General features: G+C 39.1%; 1 protein-coding gene across 4 annotated transcripts in view; it reads right to left on the bottom strand.

Annotated features, from left to right (window-relative positions):
* Positions 1–22,575, bottom strand: part of PDE4D (phosphodiesterase 4D) — a gene marked incomplete at its 5' end in the record, with an annotated part of 697,671 nt that overhangs the window by 29,303 nt on the left and 645,793 nt on the right. For 3 of the 4 annotated variants that reach the window (XM_080681780.1, XM_080681781.1, XM_080681782.1), the window contains one exon: positions 15,650–15,762. In XM_080681780.1, coding sequence (XP_080537906.1) covers positions 15,650–15,762 — 113 coding nt within the window. Of the gene's footprint in view, positions 1–15,649; positions 15,763–15,848; positions 16,568–22,575 lie in introns of those variants that run through there. The other variant, XM_080681784.1, reaches the window with a different exon arrangement.

Below are 22,575 nucleotides of genomic sequence, written 5' to 3'. Positions count from 1 at the left end.
AGGTCAAGGAAGGGCAAGGTCAAGATCAGGTAAGCTAGAGGGCGTGGAACTCCTCTGGGCAGGGAGTAACACGACCATAATTTACATTTTAAAAAGTTGTCCCTGGAGAGGATGGTTTGTAGAGGGGCAAGAGCAGATGGGAGAGGAGAGGAAGCACTTGAGGAGCTAGCAAGTCTTGAACTGAATGTTGGAAGTGAAGAGATGATAAGAATCAACTCCTAGATTTCTGACTTGAATAGATATTTGGGCCATTTGCTGAGATGAAGAAGGCTGGGGGAAGTACAGATTTGGAGGAGAATAAAAAGGAGAAGAGTCTTATGAATTGAATGCAAGACAATTTTAAAAATATGAAGTGTGTTTTTTTTAACTGTTGAGGGATATTTTACACTTCTTACCCCCAATTCTTCACAGAGTTCTGGGTAAGAAAAAAATGCCAGATAGTTGTTTTAAATATGTAGTTACTTTCAAATCCTCTAATGACATTACATTCTGATAGAACATTTTCATCAAATTATTTTAAGATGTTTTTAGACTCTCCCCCCAAAAGGGGCATTAACAGATAATCTATTTTCAAATCCCCTCTTCACAGTAAATTAGTAATATAAAGTCCTAAGCAAGATTACACAACATAACCAAAAGCAGAATCCAGCACTTAAGTTGGCAGTATTTTTATTAAGGTACTATGCCTTATTTGAACATTTTAGTAATTAAGACTTTACTAAAAACAATTATATAAGCACAATTAAAAATGGTGCAATATTGGGATTTTCCCCCTCATTAGTGACAGTGACAGATTAGTAGAGTATGAGAATTCTGAGAAGTACCATGGAGCAGTGGTTCTCAACCTTTCTAATGCTGCTACCCTTTAATACAGTTCCTCATGTGGTGGTGACCACCAACCATAAAATTATTTTCGTTGCTACTTCATAACTGTCATTTTGCTACTGTTAATGAATCGTAATGTAAATATCTGTGTTTCCGATGGTCTTGACGTCCCTATAATGCCAAAGGACAATGTAGGTACAACTCTAAGGTGACTTGGGACCAAGGAGATTAAGAACAGTACCGATGAGTATAGGATGATGATCCTTTTAACTGTGTGTTAGCTATTGTTTCAGGTACTTCAGTCAGCAAATCACGTGCTCTGAAGGAGCTTGCATGTAGTGTGTGGGAGACAAAACAAGCAAGTGCAGGAGCCACCCCACTTCCTTCTAGTGTGCCTTCCGGTGCTGCAGAGACCAGACAATTAAAAGCTCCATATCCCAGATGCCCTTGCAGCTTTGGTTTCACATGTGATATAATTTCTTTTAATCAGATGAACCCCTGCTACTTCCCACAAATTAAACAGTTGTCAATCTAATTTTTGTTTCCTTGTAGACAATCTGCCTCTTCTCTCTGGCTGTGTTGAGATCTATTTGTTTCTGTAGGAAATATCAAATGTGGGTTTCTTTAAAAAAATTTTTCTGCTTGGGATTCAACTGAAATCCTAGAATATTTTCTCTTCTCCATTCTCTCTATTCTCTTCTTCTGGAATTCAAATTAGATGCATGTTGCCATTTTGCGGGAAAAGGAAATCTTGCCATATCTTACAAGTATATATTGTTATCCATAAAATACAGCATAGGTTAGCTCATCATCACTAATTCTATAGCAGTCATTTTTATTCAAAATAATGCTTTTAAGCAATTTTTAAAATTAAATGTGACTGTTCTTATATCTTGGGACTAAATTACTGGCTCTAAAATACTGGAAAAACCAACGTAATTTATCTTATTGCCTCTAAAGTAAAATGCACCCATGTTTCTTCTGATAAATAACTCAGACTTGCCCTGGCCAGTGCGGCTGGATGTCATCCCACACACAGAAAATGGTGGGTTTGATTCCCGGTCAGGGCACATACCCAGGTTGTGGGTTCGCTCCTTGGTCAGGGTGCATGCAGGAGGCAACGGATGGATGTTTCTCTCTCACATTAATGTTTCTCTCTCCCGCTGCCTTCCTCTCTCTAAAATCAAGGAAGTCCTTAAAAAAAACAAAAACCCTCAGACCTGAAAACATAGTTTAAAAAATTATTTAACTCCTATTTGTTCACACTTCAGGAAAAATGGTTGTTAATAACTACCTTGACATTTATTCTTCTACGATACTGCCTACGTTATATCCTTATGATGGGAGAACATAAGTTTTGCTTCTGAAAATAAAGGTGACAGGAAAAAAATAAAATACACATATTTAAAAGTCTCATTTCATCTATAAAAACCTTTGGTGCAGATATATATCCTATAGTTACCAGACCCCTCCCCCCAAAAAAAATAATCCCTATGAAAGCCTAAATACTAGATTGTGGTTAACTGAACCCAAAAGGCATAAAACAACAACAAAAAACCTCATAATGATTTATTTCACACATGAAAATCGTAGCTGGTCTAGAACATGGTCAAGTACCAAACACAAGTAATAAGGACACACCAGACTAAAAATCTCATTCAAAAGTGATGATGTCAGTAAGAGACCAAAACCAAGCCATCAACAAAATTTTTTTATTTGCCACAAGATAAAAGCCTTGACAAAAGTAACACAGGACTGTTTTGTTCGGGGTCACTTCATCTTTTCCTGTGCCTTGTTACCGCATCTGTAAAGTGAAGGAGGTGAACAGGTAGATCCCATAAGCCTCTTTCACCTCTATAATACTTTTGAAATTAAAAACCAAAAACAACTTTTATTAAGCATACCAATGTTTGATTTCTCTGCAAAGTGGCTGACAGCAAGTGGAAAATGGAAAGGTATCAATCACCTACTCAGTGACTCATTTTCAACTCTTACAACAACTACACAGCTGGGGAATTCCTTTTCCCTCTGGTATGGCCAGTATCAGACTATGACTAAGACTTCCTCATAGGCTGGAACTAAATTCAAGGTCATTTCATCCACTCTTCTGTTTCTCAACCGGATTGTCATTTTAAATCTGTGCACTGATGAAAAGGTTTATTTTTGGTTCTTGTTCCTACTTGTTCCAAGAAGAGATACCTAGTAACCTGATACTGACATCTGAATCATTTGGAGGGGTCTTAGAGGCCATCCAGGTAAGCAATGCACCAATCTTTAGACAAGGTGGAATGAAGATCTATCTACATGAGACCCTTACAACTCCAATAAAAGTTTCTTTTTGTGTCTGCCTTCAAATATATTCTTTCAAAGTAATCATAATTAAGTGGTCAGTGAGAGTGTAAATAAAAATATGCTATCATAGAGTGCTAGGTAACCGAGCTAAAACTAAAGTAAACAAACTCAGTAGGCCATCACATATGCAAGCTAGTGAGGTCCCATAAATCACCACGCTGAGTATCAGGATTTCAAAGGCACACTCTGTGGGCTCTGTCATCCAGGCGTGTTGATTCAAGCTCCAGTTGCATTGGGTTACTTATATGGCAGCATATAAAGTTCACCTTTAAGTTTAAAAATAGTTCCAGTCCTCATCCCTACTAAAGATAGGCCACAATACCTACTATGTGTGTGCACCACACTATGCATTTGACACAAGTTTTCATGTCAGTCTCATAATAATCATGTGAAGTAGAGTTTGTTAGTCCTGATTTATGGAGAAAACAGAGGCTCAGAGAGGTTGAGGTAATTTAATTATCCAAGGTCATAACTCTAGTGTGGGATGGATTTATATCCAGAAGATAAATTGTTAAGCTCATTGGAATAGGGAAGATTTAGAGCGGAATCCAGATAACGGTCCATATGTGTCATTTGCTATGCTGTCCCACTTTTCTCTTTTGGCATCCAATAATTACTCATGAAATACTACAGTGAACAAATGTATACTGATTCTGACACGGTCTCTCTTCACCGTGTTCCAGCTTATACTGTGCTGCCCCGTGCTCTCCCTCCCAGACAACAGGTTCCTTAGGGGATAGCCCAGCAGTTGGATGTGACAAACCACCCAAGCTGCTACTGGGCCATGACTCAAGGAGGCGACAGGTGAAGGAGGTGACGCCAGCTATTGGTGCTAAAAAAGACTCAAGCCTCAGAAATACACTCTGTCTATAAATCTCCCCTCTTCAGTCAGAACTCCCACCTCCCTCATCCCCACAACCGTCTTCCCCTAAACAGTCAGACCCTCACCACAGGGGATTTCTTTTTTCCTTCAAGGCTGTCCCAAAGGTTTATTCCAACCAGATTTCACCATATGAACCCTGAGGTATAAAGTGGGCAGGAACACAAACTGGTCAGTCTGCCTCCAGCCAAGGACAACTCTGATCCCAGGCCAGTGCAGTCAAGATATTCTTCATCCTTCCATCCTTTTCCTTCATCACCTCATTGTCTAATACAGCTTTCTCCTACCTTTCTTTCCTTCAATCTTTATTTCTCACTCTAGCCATGAGTCCATTTTTCCTCTCCATTCCCCTAATAGGCAACACCATAATAATAGTCCATTTAAAATTCTGACACCTATTTAAATCTTCCCTACGTTTATCCTATCTGCTGCATCCCTCCTGACGACTGATCAAGCTTTATCCCATCAATTCTACTCACCCAACCCTCCAAATCCCAACAGCTCAGAATCTCAGATTTGCCTTAGTCAATTAGTCTTCTCATACCACTGACCCCCTCACCCTTTATTTTATATCTGTGGCCTGTTAACTACCTGCCTGCTAAGTTGACTCCCAACCTAATGCTGTCTCACCGGCATACCTTTCCTAGGAGCTAGGAGCTAGTTCCTTTCTGCTCTCACCCCAACAGGACACAGAGAACAAGGAAGGCAGAATAAGCTGCACAATAGGATTCCCTTACAGGAATTATATTTGCTGAAACTGCTCTTATAATTTTGGAATCCAGAGCTCACTAAATAAATTAAAAAATTATTAGGACATGTTTTGAAAATGCAGCCTGAGAACAAACACTTGTTTTTCTATCTCCTTGTCCTCCCCGCAAGATGTTACATTCAGAAAAATAGTGATCTCTGCCTGTATTAAGAAGCATATGGCTCTTGGACAAGTTTAACAGAGCATCAGTTTTTCATCTTTAAAAATGTGACAGATCGTTTTGGCATGTAGTGTACTGCTTCTGGGACCAAATGCAAGGTTTGAGGTATGAGAGAACATCAGGATTATGCCTTCCGTTAGAAAGTAAGGTACATACTAGTGTTTTCCTGATCAGTTGTCACAGCCTGCTCATGTGTATCCACATAGATAATATTAACAGGTTTGAAAACAAGGTTAAGGTAACAAGTAACTTTTCACTGAATATTTCAAGTCAGTTTCAACAATATGCTCTGATGAGAATGACAATACTTAACATCTTTGGTATAAATTTGTATTTTCTGTATAATTCAGTATAATGTATCATTCTTTAAATAGACTCATGATAATTTGATTCTTGTATAATTTTTTAAAAATAATTTCCCACTGTAATGCAATATCTGTTCTTTCTCCATAATGGGTTTGCATTGGAAAGATCAGACAGAATGAAAGGAGAGTAACAAAAGGGGAACACTTCAATATGTCCTCTCTAAATATTTTTGAGAATATTATTTAAGATACCTTTATTCATATTTAGGTCTAAAACAAAGACAAAGCAACCAAAACACCGCTGTGCCCTCCATGAAAAGCAGCCTTAAATCAGCCAGTCATTTTCTGAAATGAAGACGACAGTATCAGCTTGCACTTATTCCACGGTGGCAACCTCATCTCTGCCTGGTTGCTATGGACACTTCCCTATCAGGCCTGTGCTTTCTACTTTCCAGGCCTGCTTATGACAGACTGAGGTGTTTCCTATTATGGTGCCTATGTCTGCACAGCACACGCCTTTCCAGTAATACAAACCAGAGGCTGCCACCCTAGGGATTGCAGTGCAGCAGACCAGAGATGCTGACGGAAACCCAAAGCATGCCTTGGGCAAAGCTGCACAGGATGCTCCCTAAGAGGCAAATGCCAACCAACACGTCTTTTCTTCCCAGGTGGAAGGGAAAGTATTCAGATGTCATTTTTAGTTGAAACAAACTTATAATAAGAATGTTACTGCTAAAGTAGATACAGAGGAGAGAGGACTATTAAAAGCCACCAATATGGCCTGTATGGTTTTTGTTTGTATGCTATAAACTTTTAATTTAAATGAGATTAGACTAATCTGAGCAAAAACCATGCTAAAATTTCTGAGCCATGGGTGTCTGTAAGCAGAAATGAGATTCTTAAATGGGAAATGATCAGGATTCTTGTCAGTGAAAGAAAAACACCTTTCTTGCAAGACATCAACTATAATGCACGGACTCCAAGGTGACAATAGCATTTACATGAACAAACATCCTGCATATAGTACTAATTTATGTGACCAATTACAAAGTGATATATTGACACTCACTGGTTTTAGGTTATAAGGCCTGTAGTGGCTTCATCAATTCCAGTGCATGGTAGAAAATTCACTGTTTATGAATTTAAACAGTTATTGGATCCATCTGCTTATCAGAAACTTGGCGTATATTATATTCACACAAAGAGAAAAAAGTGTATCTCTCACCCATACTTTATGAATCTGAGTTGAGAAAAAGGCTACACAGGCAACCCAAAATGATGCAGAGACACTCTAGGAAGTGAATTACATTAAGAAGCTAGGAGATTTCTAACTACACAGGTAGTGCTAACACATCTCAGGCTTGGGTCTGAGATGAAAAATGGATGACAGTAACAATGATGCTTTGAAATATTGATCATGCTAAACACTACTGAAACTAGCAAAGACCAAAGTAGGCAGGAACAGATTATATTTTCATTTTATTAATTTATACGACTTCTACTCAAATGACATCACACAGAAAAATTAGGATAATTTTTTTTCCCAATTCTTTGACCAAATGTTTAGTAATTCCCTTGGAAAAGGTCTGACAAATAGTAAAATTGAAACTATTACTCATAAAAGAAGAACTTTAATCTTCTAAGCCCTCTTAAGTAAAACTGACCTTAGTTCCTAAAATTGATCAGTAACGATTCCTACAGCACTGAGAGCAAAAGCATTTAAAGCTGCATTTCAAGGATCACCACTACAATACCATTCACACAATTCATCCAATATTTATTGAGCACCTACTCAACAAGGCCTTGTGTGTGATGTTATTGAGGCTGGAGAAATAAGACTAATGACCTAATGGACATTGTAAATGTACTAAGAATAAAAAAAGAAATAAATATTGTACTAAGAGTTGAGAGAACTACAAAGTCCTGCGGAAGGTCAAAGGAAAGAGATTACATCCAATTAGGGGAGGCAGGGCGAAAGACATGGGAGAAGATACAACAGAAAAGACTTCTTAGAGCAGGTAGCATTCCAGATAGACTTGAAAGGATGATTAAGATTTGTTTAATAAACTTTTTGTTTTAGAAAAGTTTTAGAGTTACAGAAAATTGGGAAGATCAGTACAGAGAGTCTCCATACGCCTCACACCCAGCTTCACCTATAAGTAACATCTTACGTTAGTATGGCACATCTGTCATACTCAGTGAACCAAAATGATACTTTATTAACTAAAGTCTACACTTTACTCAGATTGCCCTAATTTTCACCTGATGCTCTTTTTTTGTTCCAGGATCCCACCCAAGACAGCATGTTACATTTAGCTGTCTCCTTAGGTTCCTCTTGGCTGTCACAGTTTCTCGGATCTTCTTTGTTTTTGATGGCCTTGACAGTTTTGCAGAGTACTTGGTCAGGTATTTTGTAGAATGTCCCGCAAGTAGGAACTGCCTGATGTTCTTCTCATGGCCGGGTGGGGTTATATGCTTTTGCTAGGAAGACCATTGATGTAGAGTACCATTTTCATCTGATCGTAAGTGTACATACTACAACATGGCATCACTGTTGATGTTAACATTGACTACCTGGCTGAGGTAGTGTGCGCTTGTCGGGTTTCTCCAGCACAGAGGCACTCTACTCCGTTTCCCTATTTATGCTTTTTGGAAGGAAGTCAATAGGCACAGCACACACTTAAGGAGTGAGTAGTTTTATGCTCTCCCTCCTTGAGGGTTGAATACATAAATTATTTGGAATCCTTCTGCACAAATTTGCCTATTCTCCCCATTTAATTAGTCAATAAAGTATTTACAGCAATATGAACTCATGGATTTTTTTATTTTTATATTTTGGGTTATAATCCATTACTCATTTTCTTGATAAAATATTTCAAGCTCTGGTAAATGGGAGCCCTTTCACAAATTTGCTCTTATGTCCCTTTGCTATGTTTCATCAATGTGGAGTTTCGTCTGTTTGAGCACTTCCTTACCTTCTGTCACTACAACATGCTCCCAGTTCCAGAATCAGCTATTTCTCCAAGAACTTGTGACACTTCTGATTGGACAATGGTATTAGAAACCAAACTGAGGGTGCTAGGTGTATTCATTGCTACTGGGGTGTCACTCTTTAGGCCCCTTCAGCCGACTGAGCAGGGAAACATTTGTACATACACTAGGTATTTCAGATGTTGAAAGGTGCAGTGAGATGCTATGTCCTTAATATATTTTTCTTTGCATTAAGTATTAAAAAGAAATTCCGTGCCTGGGTTACTTTCAGTCTCATTAAGAAGAATAACAGGGATACATTCATTTATGAAAATAACTGGCTAAACTATTCTCTAATGCTATATGTATTCCTCCGAAAACAGCACAGAGAGTTTTAGGTATTCTGGCAAAACTTCAGGCCAGATTGGTGGGCTGTTCTGTAAAATTACACAAGAAACAAATGGTAAACTCCTTGTAAAGTACTGATGGGAAGCAAAGTAAGTGAAAAATCCAACAGTCCTCTTTGGTTATTATCAACATCATTAGGCCACCATTCCCTCTTAAAAGCTTGTTGTAAGTTACTAGTAGGTGTCAGGATAGCAAAGAAACATGTTGTCTAGCTCTCACCCCCACAAAATAAGAAAAGACAGATGGTATTTCTTTATAGATAGAAATAAATGATTTGACATTACTGAGTACCTACTATGTCTCTGACTCTGTCTAGACAATTTCCATCTTTTAATTCATTAAATTGTCACAGCAACTATCTAACAGATGAGAAAACCAATGCACAGAATTACGGTAACTTGTCCAATTTATATCTAATAAAGGCAGAGAGTGAGTCTAACCCAAGAGGGTGCTCTAAATCCATAGACTGTTCTGCCTGAGGAATGAATGTTTAATGAATGAGAGATTTCTGAGGATTAAATTTGACTTTTTCTCTTCTAGTGGGGAGATCCTATTCATGGCAGAGAAGGAAAATCATAGGTTGTTTAAAACAATTTTTTTCTAACCAATCATGACTCACAAAATTGTTCTTGCTGCTAATTTAGAACAGTATATCCAAAAGTATGCATGTCTGTGAGTAGTAAGCAAAATGCTTTCAGGTAGTGCAGATGAACCTTTTCTCATTTTGTTACATATTAATTTAATGTATACTAGAAAAAATATCACTAGGACTTCAAATCCATGCTTTTATGTACATCCTTGCTTAAGATGAGGCAGTCAGGTGGGTATTTACAATAAAAAAGAAATGCTTTAAATAAAAACATTCAACCTGTAGCAATTGTGAATGGACACAGAAAGTCTGAGCAACACTAATTTGGACTGTTATTACAGAAGAGAAAGGTCATGTTTTTCTTACATTGCCAGGAGTATATGGTACATGGTTTTCCTCAATCTTTTTTTAAAACACATTCTAGATATTGGAAAACTTACATGCAATTTACTGACCACCCAGTATGTGCTATGCACGAAACTGAGCTTTACATATGTTGTTTGATGCTCTCAGCAACCTTTAGATTTTATTTTCCCCTTTTATCGTCTCCATTTATAAATGAAGAAATCGAGATTCAGAGAAGTGAGGCATGTTTCCCAAAATATTAGGTAGGAAGCTGCAGACAGAGCTGGAATATGAAACCAAGATCACGTGACAAAAACATCTATGTTCTTTCCGCTCTACAACACTGCCGTAGGCATCACGGGTGTCCACGCCAGACCAGGGAGTAAATGTCATTCATCCTCATCCAAGTAGACAAAGTGTAGCAAAATAATAACAAAAAGCCCAGAATACTAAGCACTAATAAAGAAAAGTATTTCATTAAAGATAAAGTATCCTCTCTAACCTATTGTCATCCAATTTAACTCATTTTTTAATGAACAGAACAGAATTGTTTGTTGTTTAATCAAATAGCAAGACTCACTCCCCATCCCTGTTAAAGTGAATAAAAGAAAATGCCTTCTTGAAATGTCTTTTAAAACTAGTGTGAGTATTCAAATAAAGGGCTACCCATTTCTCTATTTCCTAGAAAGATGACAGACTAATAGAGCCAATGAAACCATCACAAGTAGCCAGGTACAGCAACGCCGCCCGGGCAGAGCTATGCCATCACAAAATAAGCCCCGCTATCTGCAGTTTTAGAGGGTTGGTCTCTTTCTGAAAAAGAGAAAATCAGATTCTATATATTTTATGGATTAACTGAAAATCATAACATTTATAGCATTTCACATCTGCCAGACAGGTGTATCTTAAGTAATAGCTGCAATTTATGTGACTATCAGAAATCTTCTTACGTTGAACAAATGCATTATCTGTCATCCTTGCTATTTGGGGAAAAAAGTGTGTTTAATCTATCCATAACGTTGGGAAAAGTACTATTTTATGTTGGCCAAGGCTTTTGTTTTAAAATGAAAAAAAAAAAAAAACAACACAAAAACAAAACCCACAAAAAACCAAACCCAAAAACATAGTTTATAATGCTCTAAGACGTTACCTCTATCTGATAATTAAATCAAAATGTAATAACTGAAAACAATTTCTCTAGTAATGACTAATTTATTGAATCACAAATTAGAAGTTTTTGATAATTAAATTTTTAGGGATATTCTCAACCCTTCGTAATAACTATGGCACACATGTAAACTACATAACTCTTCGCCAAATCTACTTTTATTAAGTAAATGAAAAAGCAAATTCAAAACAATAAATTGAGTTTCTATAGATTCAAAAAATACCTTCTTTTAAAATTTAAAGTTTTCTTTAGGCATGTTTATTAATTCTTAACAATTCTCTTATGACTATGTCAACAAATTTTAATATTTTAATGTAGAAAATGACTGTCACTTGATATTTGTTCTTCATAAAATTAAAATACCTTTTCCAACTAACTTCAACTTCCTTCTTAGCAAAAGTAAACATTTGTTTCTGTTCTGTAATACTCACGTAATGCTGAAATACCTTAAGGTTTAGCTACCTCTATGAACATCCTATATTCATTCTAGCACCCCTCTTTCCCAGAAGAAAATATATCAGCAGTCATAGAAGACTGAGTATATATTTGTATGCACCGACTATTAAACAGCAGCAGGGGGAGCAGACAATGAAACACTAAGAAAAAGCACCCCAGAAATGCAATGTAATTTATGGCAACAGAAGCACGATAGAGATATTTCTTGAAAAACAAATAGACAAAATAGATCCCATAAAGAAGCAATGACCATGTTTGCAATGTTGGCCTATATACATCTGGAATGCTCTAAAGAAAAGCCGTCAGTCTCTTAGAAGGATGCTTGAATCTTAACGTCAAGACGTGCTTTCAGCTTGAAGCACAGTAGTTTCCAGCAATGACAAGACAAGAAAGTGCCCCAAAATTAGACAGGAGGAAAAAACCCCCATATTTTTAGAGTGGCATATTTTGAGGAGAAATCAAAGTGATTTTGTTTCCTCCTTCAAACATTCCTGCACTTACATTGAAGGCCTGGTGAAATGGGTGCTATTTGCCACAAGTGGATAAAGTTATAGGGTTCCGTAGCATAATCCTTGAAAACCCTGAGGCTTACGCTCCTGGCCTGTCCTCCTTGAATCCTCCACTGACTTTCTATAAGAGAAGGTGACTAAAAGCACCGTGAAACTACTCTGCCTTACAAACATCTGGCAGGATATTCTAGCTTTGCAAAATCTGTACAAAAGGATGGAAATGTGCCCACCGATCCCAGATAGTTTTACACATTCTAAAAATGAGTAGGAACTGCTTTTTTCAGTTATACAGTAAAACAGTTATTTGGCTTTTCTGTTTGGAATTCTGTAACTGGAATGTAAGAAAAGACTAAACTTCTAATAAGAACTTCAAAATGTTTATGTCTCTATTAAACCAAAAAAGTGTCGATATAATTTAAGCATTTTTATAATAAAGAAATGTACATTAAAGACAGTTCTTTAATAATTATATTATGAAAATCCATAAACTTAAAATATCAAGCATAAATTACAACTGAATGTTGAAAAAAATATGTTAGCCAAGTAAGCAACCAATTAAGTTTGACCTAAAACTCAAATAATAATGCCAACAACAACAGGTATAGTGCCTACTATTATCAGTCACTATTTGTTATCTAGCTCTTTTATTCTTTCAACCTTCTGCATTAGCCTTTCAAAATAGATATGGTGTCCACCTTATGCTAAGGAAATTGAAGCTATAAAAGTTAGTCATTTCTCTGATGTAACTCAGCTAGCAAGGAACAAAATTATGATTCAATTTCTAGGTCTGTCTACCTCCAAAGCTTTGAGACTTCACCAAAATCTTCCTTAACTGTAGCAATGAGGTTCCAAAGGAAATCTGTACAAATTCAGGCAGATTAATGTGTTTATGAGGGCAAATGCTGTAGATTTAACCACTCAAATTAAATGCCATCTGGAGCCTCTTACCCTACTTGGTACAAGCATCCTACATGTATTACGCCAACTCTGGCCTTGGACAAGAATTCAATAATTTTCCTATCTCAATACCATCAATAAGCATTATGCACATTACAACACCCATCAGGAAATATAGCTAGTTACTTCTAAAACATCATTTAAAAACTGCTAATAATTTAGATTCTTTACATAAGGATTTTTAAAAACATATGAAGAATCTTTTAACCCAATTAGCTAAATGGGTTTGAAGAATCAATTTCCTTCTTCCTGACACCCAAATCCATCTTCATAATAATCACCATAAAGATATAGTGATTATTTGCATAGTTCTCTATATAATCACTTACAAATCCTGGTCCTTACTAGTATTTTTATTATTTAAATCTATTAGAGTAACTTTTTTTTTTCTTAAAACCTCAAGAGAGAAGAAAACAGAGAAAGATGTAATGACTTTTCAAAGCAAAAATAACCTGAACACATTGGTTGGTTCAAACAAGTATAGGTAAAAAAAAAAAAAAAAAAGGATGGTAATAAATAACCCAAAGCTATGTTTCAGACTTACTCATTCATACTCAAGAGATATCAGACAACCTAGTGGACGTGTGATACAAGCTGTCACTATTCCATTTTTGACTTAGGCTCGCTCACTCACGGGGACCTTCAGATCAGCTGCTCCAACTCAGTTTACAGCTCATGTGGATGTGACTTATTCGTGCCCTTGCTATCAAACAGAAGGGTCATTTTACAACCTTTACCAAGAGCTTCCCCCCCCACTTTATGCTAATCCTTTTTCATCTATAAAAAGTTACACGAGCTTAGCACTCATTTAGAAATGAATGGGTTAAAAAATGAATGGCTTAGACATTAAAAGTTTAAGCAACAGCTACATCTGAGTTGAAAAAAAAATTTAATGTTAAAAATAAGTGTCCTGTCAGTAATCATTCAACCATAAGACATAGACTGCCAAAATGACTATATTTTGAAGAAGTATTTTCTCAACTTAGATTGCACTTCAACCAGATAAACCTGTATATTAACATAGTCATACTCTAATTTAGGGTCCTTCACAATGAAGATTTAAAAATGAAAATCCCTGTCTTATGTGGTGCCTTTAAAAGAAAGGAATCATACCTTAATCAATAAAGAAATTTAAAAAAAAATAAAAGAAAGAAATCATTTTGAGTAATTATTGTGACATAAAGTTTTATTTTTCAAATCTTAAAATGTGGATAAGGTAATTACTTGACAGTTGTCATATATAGTGGATTATTAGAGTTCATGTTAATTTTTAAATCATAAGACAGGTCTCATCATTAAGAGTATGGATTTTTGGGGAAAGTAATTGTAGCTGCTTGGGTTCATTTTGCTGAAAAATACAGTCAAATCATCTTGAAAACATAAGCAACTGCCTTCAGGTGCCTTCAGGCTCTGCTCTTTCACTACACAGAATTAACCAGAGAAGGGAATTCAGAACTTAGGCCCACTGCAGAATGGTCCCATTCAGCAGCTGGGACAATGGAGATACTCAGTTTATGTCCACTGCTATTATGAATCAAATTATGAACGGACAATTTATATTTTAGAAATTTAATAAATAAACTAAGAATTCGTAAGCCAGATGAGAACAATGGCACCTAATGCCACAGCAGGGAGTAGGAGAGCAATAACCAATCATTTTAATGAAGAGCCATACCACATTTAGAAATGAGGCCCAAATGACAAAAAAAAAAAAAAAAAAAAAAATTACATTTGATTAGCATGCTTATGGGTAGGTTAGTGCCTGCAGCCAGTGACTGGAGAGCCCCTTTTATTTTATTTGCAGGTAGCATTGCACTTGCATTATCAACAGATAAGACAAGTGGCTGATATGCTATGGTATTTTTAAAAACTGCGTGAGAAAAAAACAGGTGGGATTAAAAACTACAGTAGGCTAAAATAAAATAAAAAGCATCACACTCTGAAAAATATGTGCACATAAACAGTAAAATGGTATACACTTCCTGACCTTGTAAATAGGTGGCTCAAAATTAAATATCTTTAAGAGGCAACTGTTACTAATTGTCACACAAAGTTACCCAGTTCTTACTGGTTGAATCTCCTGGCCATTTGCATCCAACATGGGCCTGCCTCTTTTCCTATCCCCTCAGCCAATACTCATAAAAACATACATAACCAATTATTTCCTTACACAACTAAAGACAAAAAACAGGAATTCTGAGAAATACAGCAAAACAGACAACACTCTACCTTGCTTTACAGCTGAGCCAGACTGAAGGTTACTTCTCAGCCCCCCAAACTCCACTAACCACCAAGGCCAGCACGTTGGCAGATATGGCACAAACACCCCATTGAAGCATCACTGTAACTAAAGGACCTCAGAAAACTGGACTTTCCAAGACTCAAGGGAAGGGACAAGGTAAAGATCATAATGGTATTTTCTATCTTTGCTGACGTTTCTTCTGGACAGGTATGACCAAGTGAACATATAAAGGGTCAGTTTTTACAGGGTACCCTGACCCCTAGATAACTGAGAGCTAAGGTTCCAAGTTCAGTTTGAGTGATGACATCAAGAGATTGCATTGACCTCCAGCAACTCTTATTTCCAACTGGGAATCCCAAGAATACCCTTAAACATGCAATGCCCATGGACTCGACTGGGTTTCTGCAGCAAGGGCAAAGTGTCACGAGTCTTCCCATCTGTCCCCCCCAAAAACAAAACAAAACAAAACAAAACAAACAAACCACTGTGTCCTGGAGGTACTGCAATCAACTATGTCAAAGCTACTTTTGCAAAACGTTTCATTTATCTGGAGTGAATGGAAGAGAGAGGGAAGGCACAGAATCAGGAACCTCCCTCGGAGGGAGCAGAACTGCTAACAATCTATGTATTTCCCGGGGCCACTGGAACTGGTGGCTTCACCGGCGTGGGAATCAACCGCCTCCGGACCTCCGTGAGAGCAGAGCAGGGCCTTACCTTGTTGGAGGCCATCTCACTGACGGAGTGCCTGGTCTGCAGGGTCTCTAGCTGGTCCAGACACCAGTCCAGCTCCTCCAGGGTCTCGCTGGCCAGTTTCTGGTAGGCCTCCTCTGCGAAGAGATAGGGAAAGGGGGACTCAGTTCTCAAGCGCTTCACGGGGCTGCCAGCGAGTTCAAAGGGGGCCATCCTGCCGTACCCCGCCATGCTCGGATGCCCGGTGCCCGCACATGAGGGCTGCTCCTTCATATTGCCGAGCCGGGCGCTCTGCTAGCGGGGCAGCCGGCCTCGGGACAGCATGGGCTCTCCAGCTTGGCGTCTCCGTTCGGCGTCCGGGGAGGGCGCGCGAAGTGCCGGCGAGCCAACTTTTACGCGGAGACACGGACAATGAAACCACGATGCGACTTTGAGACGGCGCGGCCGGTCGGAGTCCTAGTCCTTGAGGATGACGAAGGGGGTGGCGCGTGCGCCTCGGAGCCCGCCCCGCGGGGAGCGGCTGGTCCAGCGCCTGATCGCCCCGGCGGCCAGCCTGAGCCGCGGCTCCGCGCCCGCCCCACCGGCCGTGCCTCACTCAGAGCGAATGAATCAGCCGCGGCCGGGTGCGCGGCCACCACGTTTCCTGTTTTCTTTCTCAACTCCGCGGGCGGCGGGCGCAGCGCTCCATCGCCGCGGTTTTCCGGGAACACTCCCCCTCACGCCCCTCTCGGCCCCCCGCGGGCCTGGCCCCTCCTCAACTCCCTACAAAACGATTCCCTGCAGCCACAGCCCGCCCCGGCCCCCTGCGTCCTTCCCCGCAGCCTCGGTGCCGGCCGCCCCGCCGACTCGCCGCGGCATCACCCCGCGCAGCCCGGCGCCGCTGGCTTTGAAGCCCAGCCGGAGAGGAGCGAGCACGGGCGAGGGTGACTGCGGGGCTGCGGTGGCTCTGCGCGAGGGGAGTGGCGGAAAACCCGGCGTGGAGCGCCCGCGGGGCTCTGGGGTGGGGTGGGGGGGTCCTGGCGCGCACGCGCGGCCGCGCACCTGCCCCGCGCGGACCCCGAGCTCCTGCGGAGCCCCTGCCCCTGCCCCTGCCCCTGCCGGGTCTCCCCAAAAGCCAGAGCCTCATCGTCTCCGCCACTGGCAGCTACCAGGGATATTTCGCGGGAGACCCGACGGGCTGCACAAACAAGATTATTTAGGACCCGCGCAACCGTTTCTGAGGGTTTGGGTTTTAGGGTTTTTGAGCCTTAGTTTCTGAAGGTTTAGGATTTGCCTACTTCAATGAGGACAGGGTGGTTGTGGGAATAAAAGCATTTCTATCAAGACCTGACTTTTTCAGTACTCAGTCCCTGCTCAGTACCAGACTAAATTTTGGGGGCGGACATAAACAAGCAAACAAAAACATGCAAAGTTGTGGATCGGAACGTTCAGACTTGATAATATGCTGTAATTTCATATTCAGAATTGCCCAAGAGTTATCTTAAAGCAACAGCCATGCGAATGCACTACATAGTAAAGGCAATTTACACATGTCCTGCATACGTGCTGCAGAAGCCTGTGGAATTGCAAATCAGAGACCAGGATGGTATTGGGATGCCAAACGGAAAAGGCTGGCAGGGTGTTTCTATCCACCATGCACAGAATAAACTACAAAGGTGAGAAAAATTTAAAGATATATATGAAAGCCGGTTCTATTTACAAAAGCTGACCTGGGGACCATGGGCACTCTCCATGAACACATCAATTATGGACAACTTCGCTAAATTAGCCTGTGGATAAGCAAACCTCTCGTGGGAAAAATAATCTAAACTCCCCAAAGTCCATCTTATAAAACTTGGTTATTTTCAGTTAGAAAGAATACGTTGAAAAGCTTACATGAAGTTGGTGAGATGGCTTTTCTTGGTCTTGGAATCTACAGGTAATATAGGAGAGGACATTCTGCCTTTGAAATGTAGGCTCTATACCTGATCAGCAGCACAATAAAGAATTTCACGGACTGAATCTCAAGCTCCTGGGATTCTCCAGGTAAGTTTTTATTATATCATTTGTAAAAGTTAGAATAACTTTAAAGTATTTGTTACATGTACGGCGTGGTTCATTGTTATCAAGGATTCTTGAACTGCTGCTATTCACTTTGAGAACTCTAGGTTATAATTTGCCTCTTTTATTCTACTGTGTTTTTTCCCCCTATACCAATCTCTGTAAATGTATACTTGAGGTGAACAAACAACTGCCTAAACCTTGCCAGGTGAGTTATAAAGTGTAAGACTGGAGCTTTTATCTCTAACAAAAAGAACAACCTTAAAGATAAGTTAAAATAGTAAGTATAAAATATTTTACCTGTATAGCCTTGCCCTGATTGATTATAAGAATATAAAAATATAACATGCTTGTTATAAAAATTGAAACATTACACAAAGACATAATGTAGAAAGTCCCTTGTAATCCCACACCCTTAAGATCATAAATAATAATTAAGCCTATGACCATAACTTATTTTCATTGTACTTAATACCTTCCATATGCAAGCATAGAAGTACCTAGTTGTGATGTTGGTAATACATCTGTATGTTCCTACTGATTTGAGAGAGGAAAGGGGGGAGGGGAAGGAAGAAAGAGAAAGAGAATGAAAGAGAGAGGGACTTCAATATGAGAGAGAAACATCAATTGGTTGCCTCCCATAGGAGCCCCAATGGGGATTGAACGCACAACCTAGGCCTGTGCCCTGACTGGAGTCCAACCTGCAACCTTTTAGTGTATGGGACAATGCTCCAACCACCTGAGCTACCTGGCCAGGGCTATATGGTTTTGTTTTTGCTTTTTTCATCTCTCTGCTGTATAAAATAGGGATGTAGGATATTTTAAGAATAAATTGACTTATTTTGGGTAATCTGTCCATTGTTAGCACACCCAGTGGGTTAAAGATGCAAAATCATTGTGTCAAGGATTTTTCACTGTCATCTTTCCAGTCACTGGTTACATCAGAAGCCAGGAATCCTCTCTCCATACCGCTAAGACTTGGCTTTCCACGTTCCTCATCCCTGCACTCCAATTCTTCCAAAAATCTGCGCTCTTATGTAAGTAATCCCCTCCCATCTTCAACTTCTCAAAGCTTTTCAGAAATACAGGCCTTGGGCCTAACAGGATGTGGCACCAGATATTATATTTCACTGTTTATTTTTTAATCATAATAGAAATATAATTCTGGAGAGCCAATGCTTCAAAACATGTACTTAAATACAGGATTGCTCTTAAGAAGGAAGTACAGGGGCAATGAGAACAACTTATTTCAGAAGACCTACTTTATGTCCAAATCCTAGACAATCAACATTTGGGTGCAATCATAATGTGGTAATAGATGTATTTTAAGTTCTAACATCTTCTGCATGTACCTTATAAATCTGGAGAATGGGGGAAAAAATGAACAGAGCACATCTACTTACCAACAAGTAAGAAAATAATTACTAATAACAGCAAAGAACAGTTTGTTCTATAAAACTGTTGCTCAAATAAAGAATTATTGTTGATATTAGCATAGAACTAATACTACTTTTTCCAAATTCCTAGGTTTATAGGCAATATGGTTAACCACAGTTTTTCAGGATCGTTATTAAATCTTAACTTTTAGGAATTTTAACCCCAAATGTTCTAAGAAATTGAGTAACTGACCTTTTCATCCCTGCTAAAAAGCCTCAATATGAAGTTGCCAGTGATCTTACAGGAACTTGAATCACCACACTAAACAAACACACCTAAGGGTCATCGATAGCAAGACACAAACAGTGAGCTCATTTAATTTTGGATTTTACCAAGAAGACAAACTGTATTCCTTAATAAAATACTTTTCTCCCCAGAGAGTAGTATTCCCTGTGGTACTCCTTGAAACTATATGAAAATTCTTCTATTTAACTGTCTCAAATCTTGCTAAATCAAGGAACTAACTATAGGGAGAAAAATTCCCAATCAACAACTGTTGGCGAAATTTCATAAAAGCTAGGAGAGTGCAATGGAATAGCAACTGAGAAATAACTCGAGCCTTTGAAAGCCTCCTCCTACATGGTTTTCTTCAAGGCACCCTTGAACTATGGAACACCCGTGATTCTACTCGGGATCTTCTGTGAACAAACAGTTCTCAATTCTTGCAGGCTAGCACTTGGCTTCCGTCATTGTGATGTGATCAAGGGTTCCCCTGACACATGGCCTGAACCGGTGCCAGGGGCTCCGGGAGGAGATGCTGAAGCAGCAGCTTCCCTATGCAAAGGGAAAAAGGAATTGCCTCAGAGCCACAGCAGTTAGCAAGGGGTTGAGGTCGTTTTCTTGTGAAATGTTTAGCAATTACTCTTACCCACAACTTAAGCAATGTTGACCATTGAGGTAAAAAGATCCACTCTATGTGATGTGTAACTGTGTGGATGTTGGCTTTACCAAATATGAATGACTAAGGTCTGTATAAGTTTGTCATAATTCCTAGATAGGCCTATTGGTATAAATGAAGAGAACAGTCCTCCCCCCAACCCCAAATCACTTACTATGAACACCATTTGCTTACACTTAATTTAAAAAAAAACTATAATAGCTGATTTAGATTTTTCTTAAAAAAATATATCTTCCTAACCAATTCCATCTTCTCCTCCCCTAATTCCCACCAAAATTTTCTCTTCGTTCCTAAGGTTGGAGTCGATGGTATCTGAAGTAGGCAGAACTGGAGAAAAATGATTTCTATTTCATGTATTGCTTTGAGCTAGTCCCTCCCTGAGTTCGCTATAGTAAAAGATTTGTGCAGGTTAGTTCTAACTTTTGCTGACGTTTCCTCCCTCCTCTATGCATTTTATCTGATGGGAAATACATGAAGGAGTTGGATTCATTTTCAATGTGTACATGTAACAGGTTTAAGCAGAGCTTGCCAGTGGCAAGCTGCTCTCCTGTCCAAGTATATTTCTGGCATCAAAGTTCTTGTTTTGAAGTATTTTAAAATCTTATGAAATATATAATATTTCACTTATTACTTCAAAAATCCTCCAAAGGGAAGATGTGCATAATTTCCGAGTTTTTTCCTTCTAGCTTCTCACTATCTTACGATTTTTTTTTCTAGTGCTTTGCCTAAGGCTCTAGTAGAACTTTAAAATGAAATAAATGTAAGATTGGGTTTCAGTGACTTCTAGTACTATCAGTAAGTCAACTTCTAGAAGCATCAGTAATTTATTTAGAATGGACTAGGTGTCATGTATTTAACAGAGTCTGTAAAAACAAGATGATTAAAAGGGTGTGTCTTACCCAAGGAAACCCTGGGGTCTAGAATGGAACGAATAGAAAGCATTCTGAAAGAAGAAAACACATGGGCTATGGGAGAATAAAAAACAGCTATTTAAATCAGACTGGGGCAGAGGTAGAATGGGAAGGCTGAGTCCAAAAGAATGAAATAGGAGATAAGAGGGTGAGAAGGATTTTTTGAGAAAAATATATGAGTAAACATATGGGCCTATATTTCGTAAGGTATGTGTGCATGTGTATGTGGAAAAGGGAACTCTCATGAGCAGGGCTGATGAGAAAGGTGGGGAAGAGGCTGGAGAAATCCACAGACACTGGCCATGGACGTCTTGTCAGGCATCTGCAGGTAAGGCCTTTGGACTGAACCTCAAGAGTGGGAACTGCTGAGTGACTCCAAGTACTGTGTGATATGGGCTCTGATCTTAATTAGATGGAAAATTCTAGGGCTCTGGAATAAATGGGATTGAAGTAGGTGAGGCTGAAGTCAGTGAGACCATTATTTTCAGCCATATTATTGCTAGAATAAAATTAATAATTTATAGAACATTTGCTTCTCTGATGATTCTTCTTATCTAAGACAATCTCAGAATTAAAATAATATATAGGCATGTGTTCACAAGGTATGTCAGGCATGAATAGAAAAAGACTTCCCAATGTGATTTGTAAGGGGATAGACTTCTTGCTCTTAAAAACTATAGTCTTCTAGTCACTGAAATTTTAATCATACTGTATTCACCATAACTGTTTTCATCAGAATTTCTTTCAGGGAGAGCCTGCCTGCAAGAAAATGTTTGATAAGGATACTTATGTAGAAGGTGTGACTTTAAGGAGCCCTGGTTTGGATGGAACGAATCTGTGATCTCTTCTACATAGGAGAGGGGAAGACTATGCCGATTGTTTCAGAAGTGTGTGTGTGTGTGTGTAAGGAGTCAACTTGGCAGACAGGGTAATTCCACCCTATAAATCACCCTCTCCCTCAAATCTTTAATAAAGTTACTGAAGGCATAAAATGCTGAAATAAAGAGATTTTCTTTGTTTTGTTTTAACCCAGTGAAGGGACTGAGCTTGGAGGCTGAATTGGCCCAAACTGAAATGACAGCCTGAGTTGACACTGAAGAGAAGCAAAGAAAGGAGAAAACTTGTGGAAGTCAGTGTAAGAGCAGGGAGGGCTTTTGTCCAAGGAATTGGGATTTGAGCCAAGGTTAATCAGACAATCTGGGATGGAGACTCCATATGACCCATGTTAGACTATAAGCAGTATTATCCCTTGACTGAAGCTGGAAGAGTAGAGGGAAGTTCCAATCTCTCTTCTACATACAAGCCATAATTCCTGGCACATCAATCTTTCTAAAGCCTTAATTTCCTCACCCGTGGATTGGGGATAATAAAAAGTACCTTATAGATTATTTTAGTGTGAGAGACCCTGAGTTAAATAACCTTGCATTGCTCACCTAATCGATACTTTTCCAGGCACTGCATTAAATGATGGAGATTTAGCATTGAACAAGGTAGTTGAAAGCTCTGCCTAATTCTCAAAGACTTTCCACTCTACTGGTTATGATGATCTTCTTTTATTGAACACCTGCTATGTGCTAGATGTTGAGTAACCAAAAGGTAAGGAAATAACTGGGTTTTAAGAAGCTCATAGTCTAATGAGAAAGCAGGTATGTAAGTTGTCCACT

Source organism: Plecotus auritus, assembly GCF_963455305.1.
Source record: "Plecotus auritus genome assembly, chromosome: 7".
NCBI classification, from domain to species: domain Eukaryota; kingdom Metazoa; phylum Chordata; class Mammalia; order Chiroptera; family Vespertilionidae; genus Plecotus; species Plecotus auritus.
The sequence above is the reverse complement of the archived record's forward strand: the minus strand, read 5'-3'. Positions and strand labels throughout refer to the sequence as shown.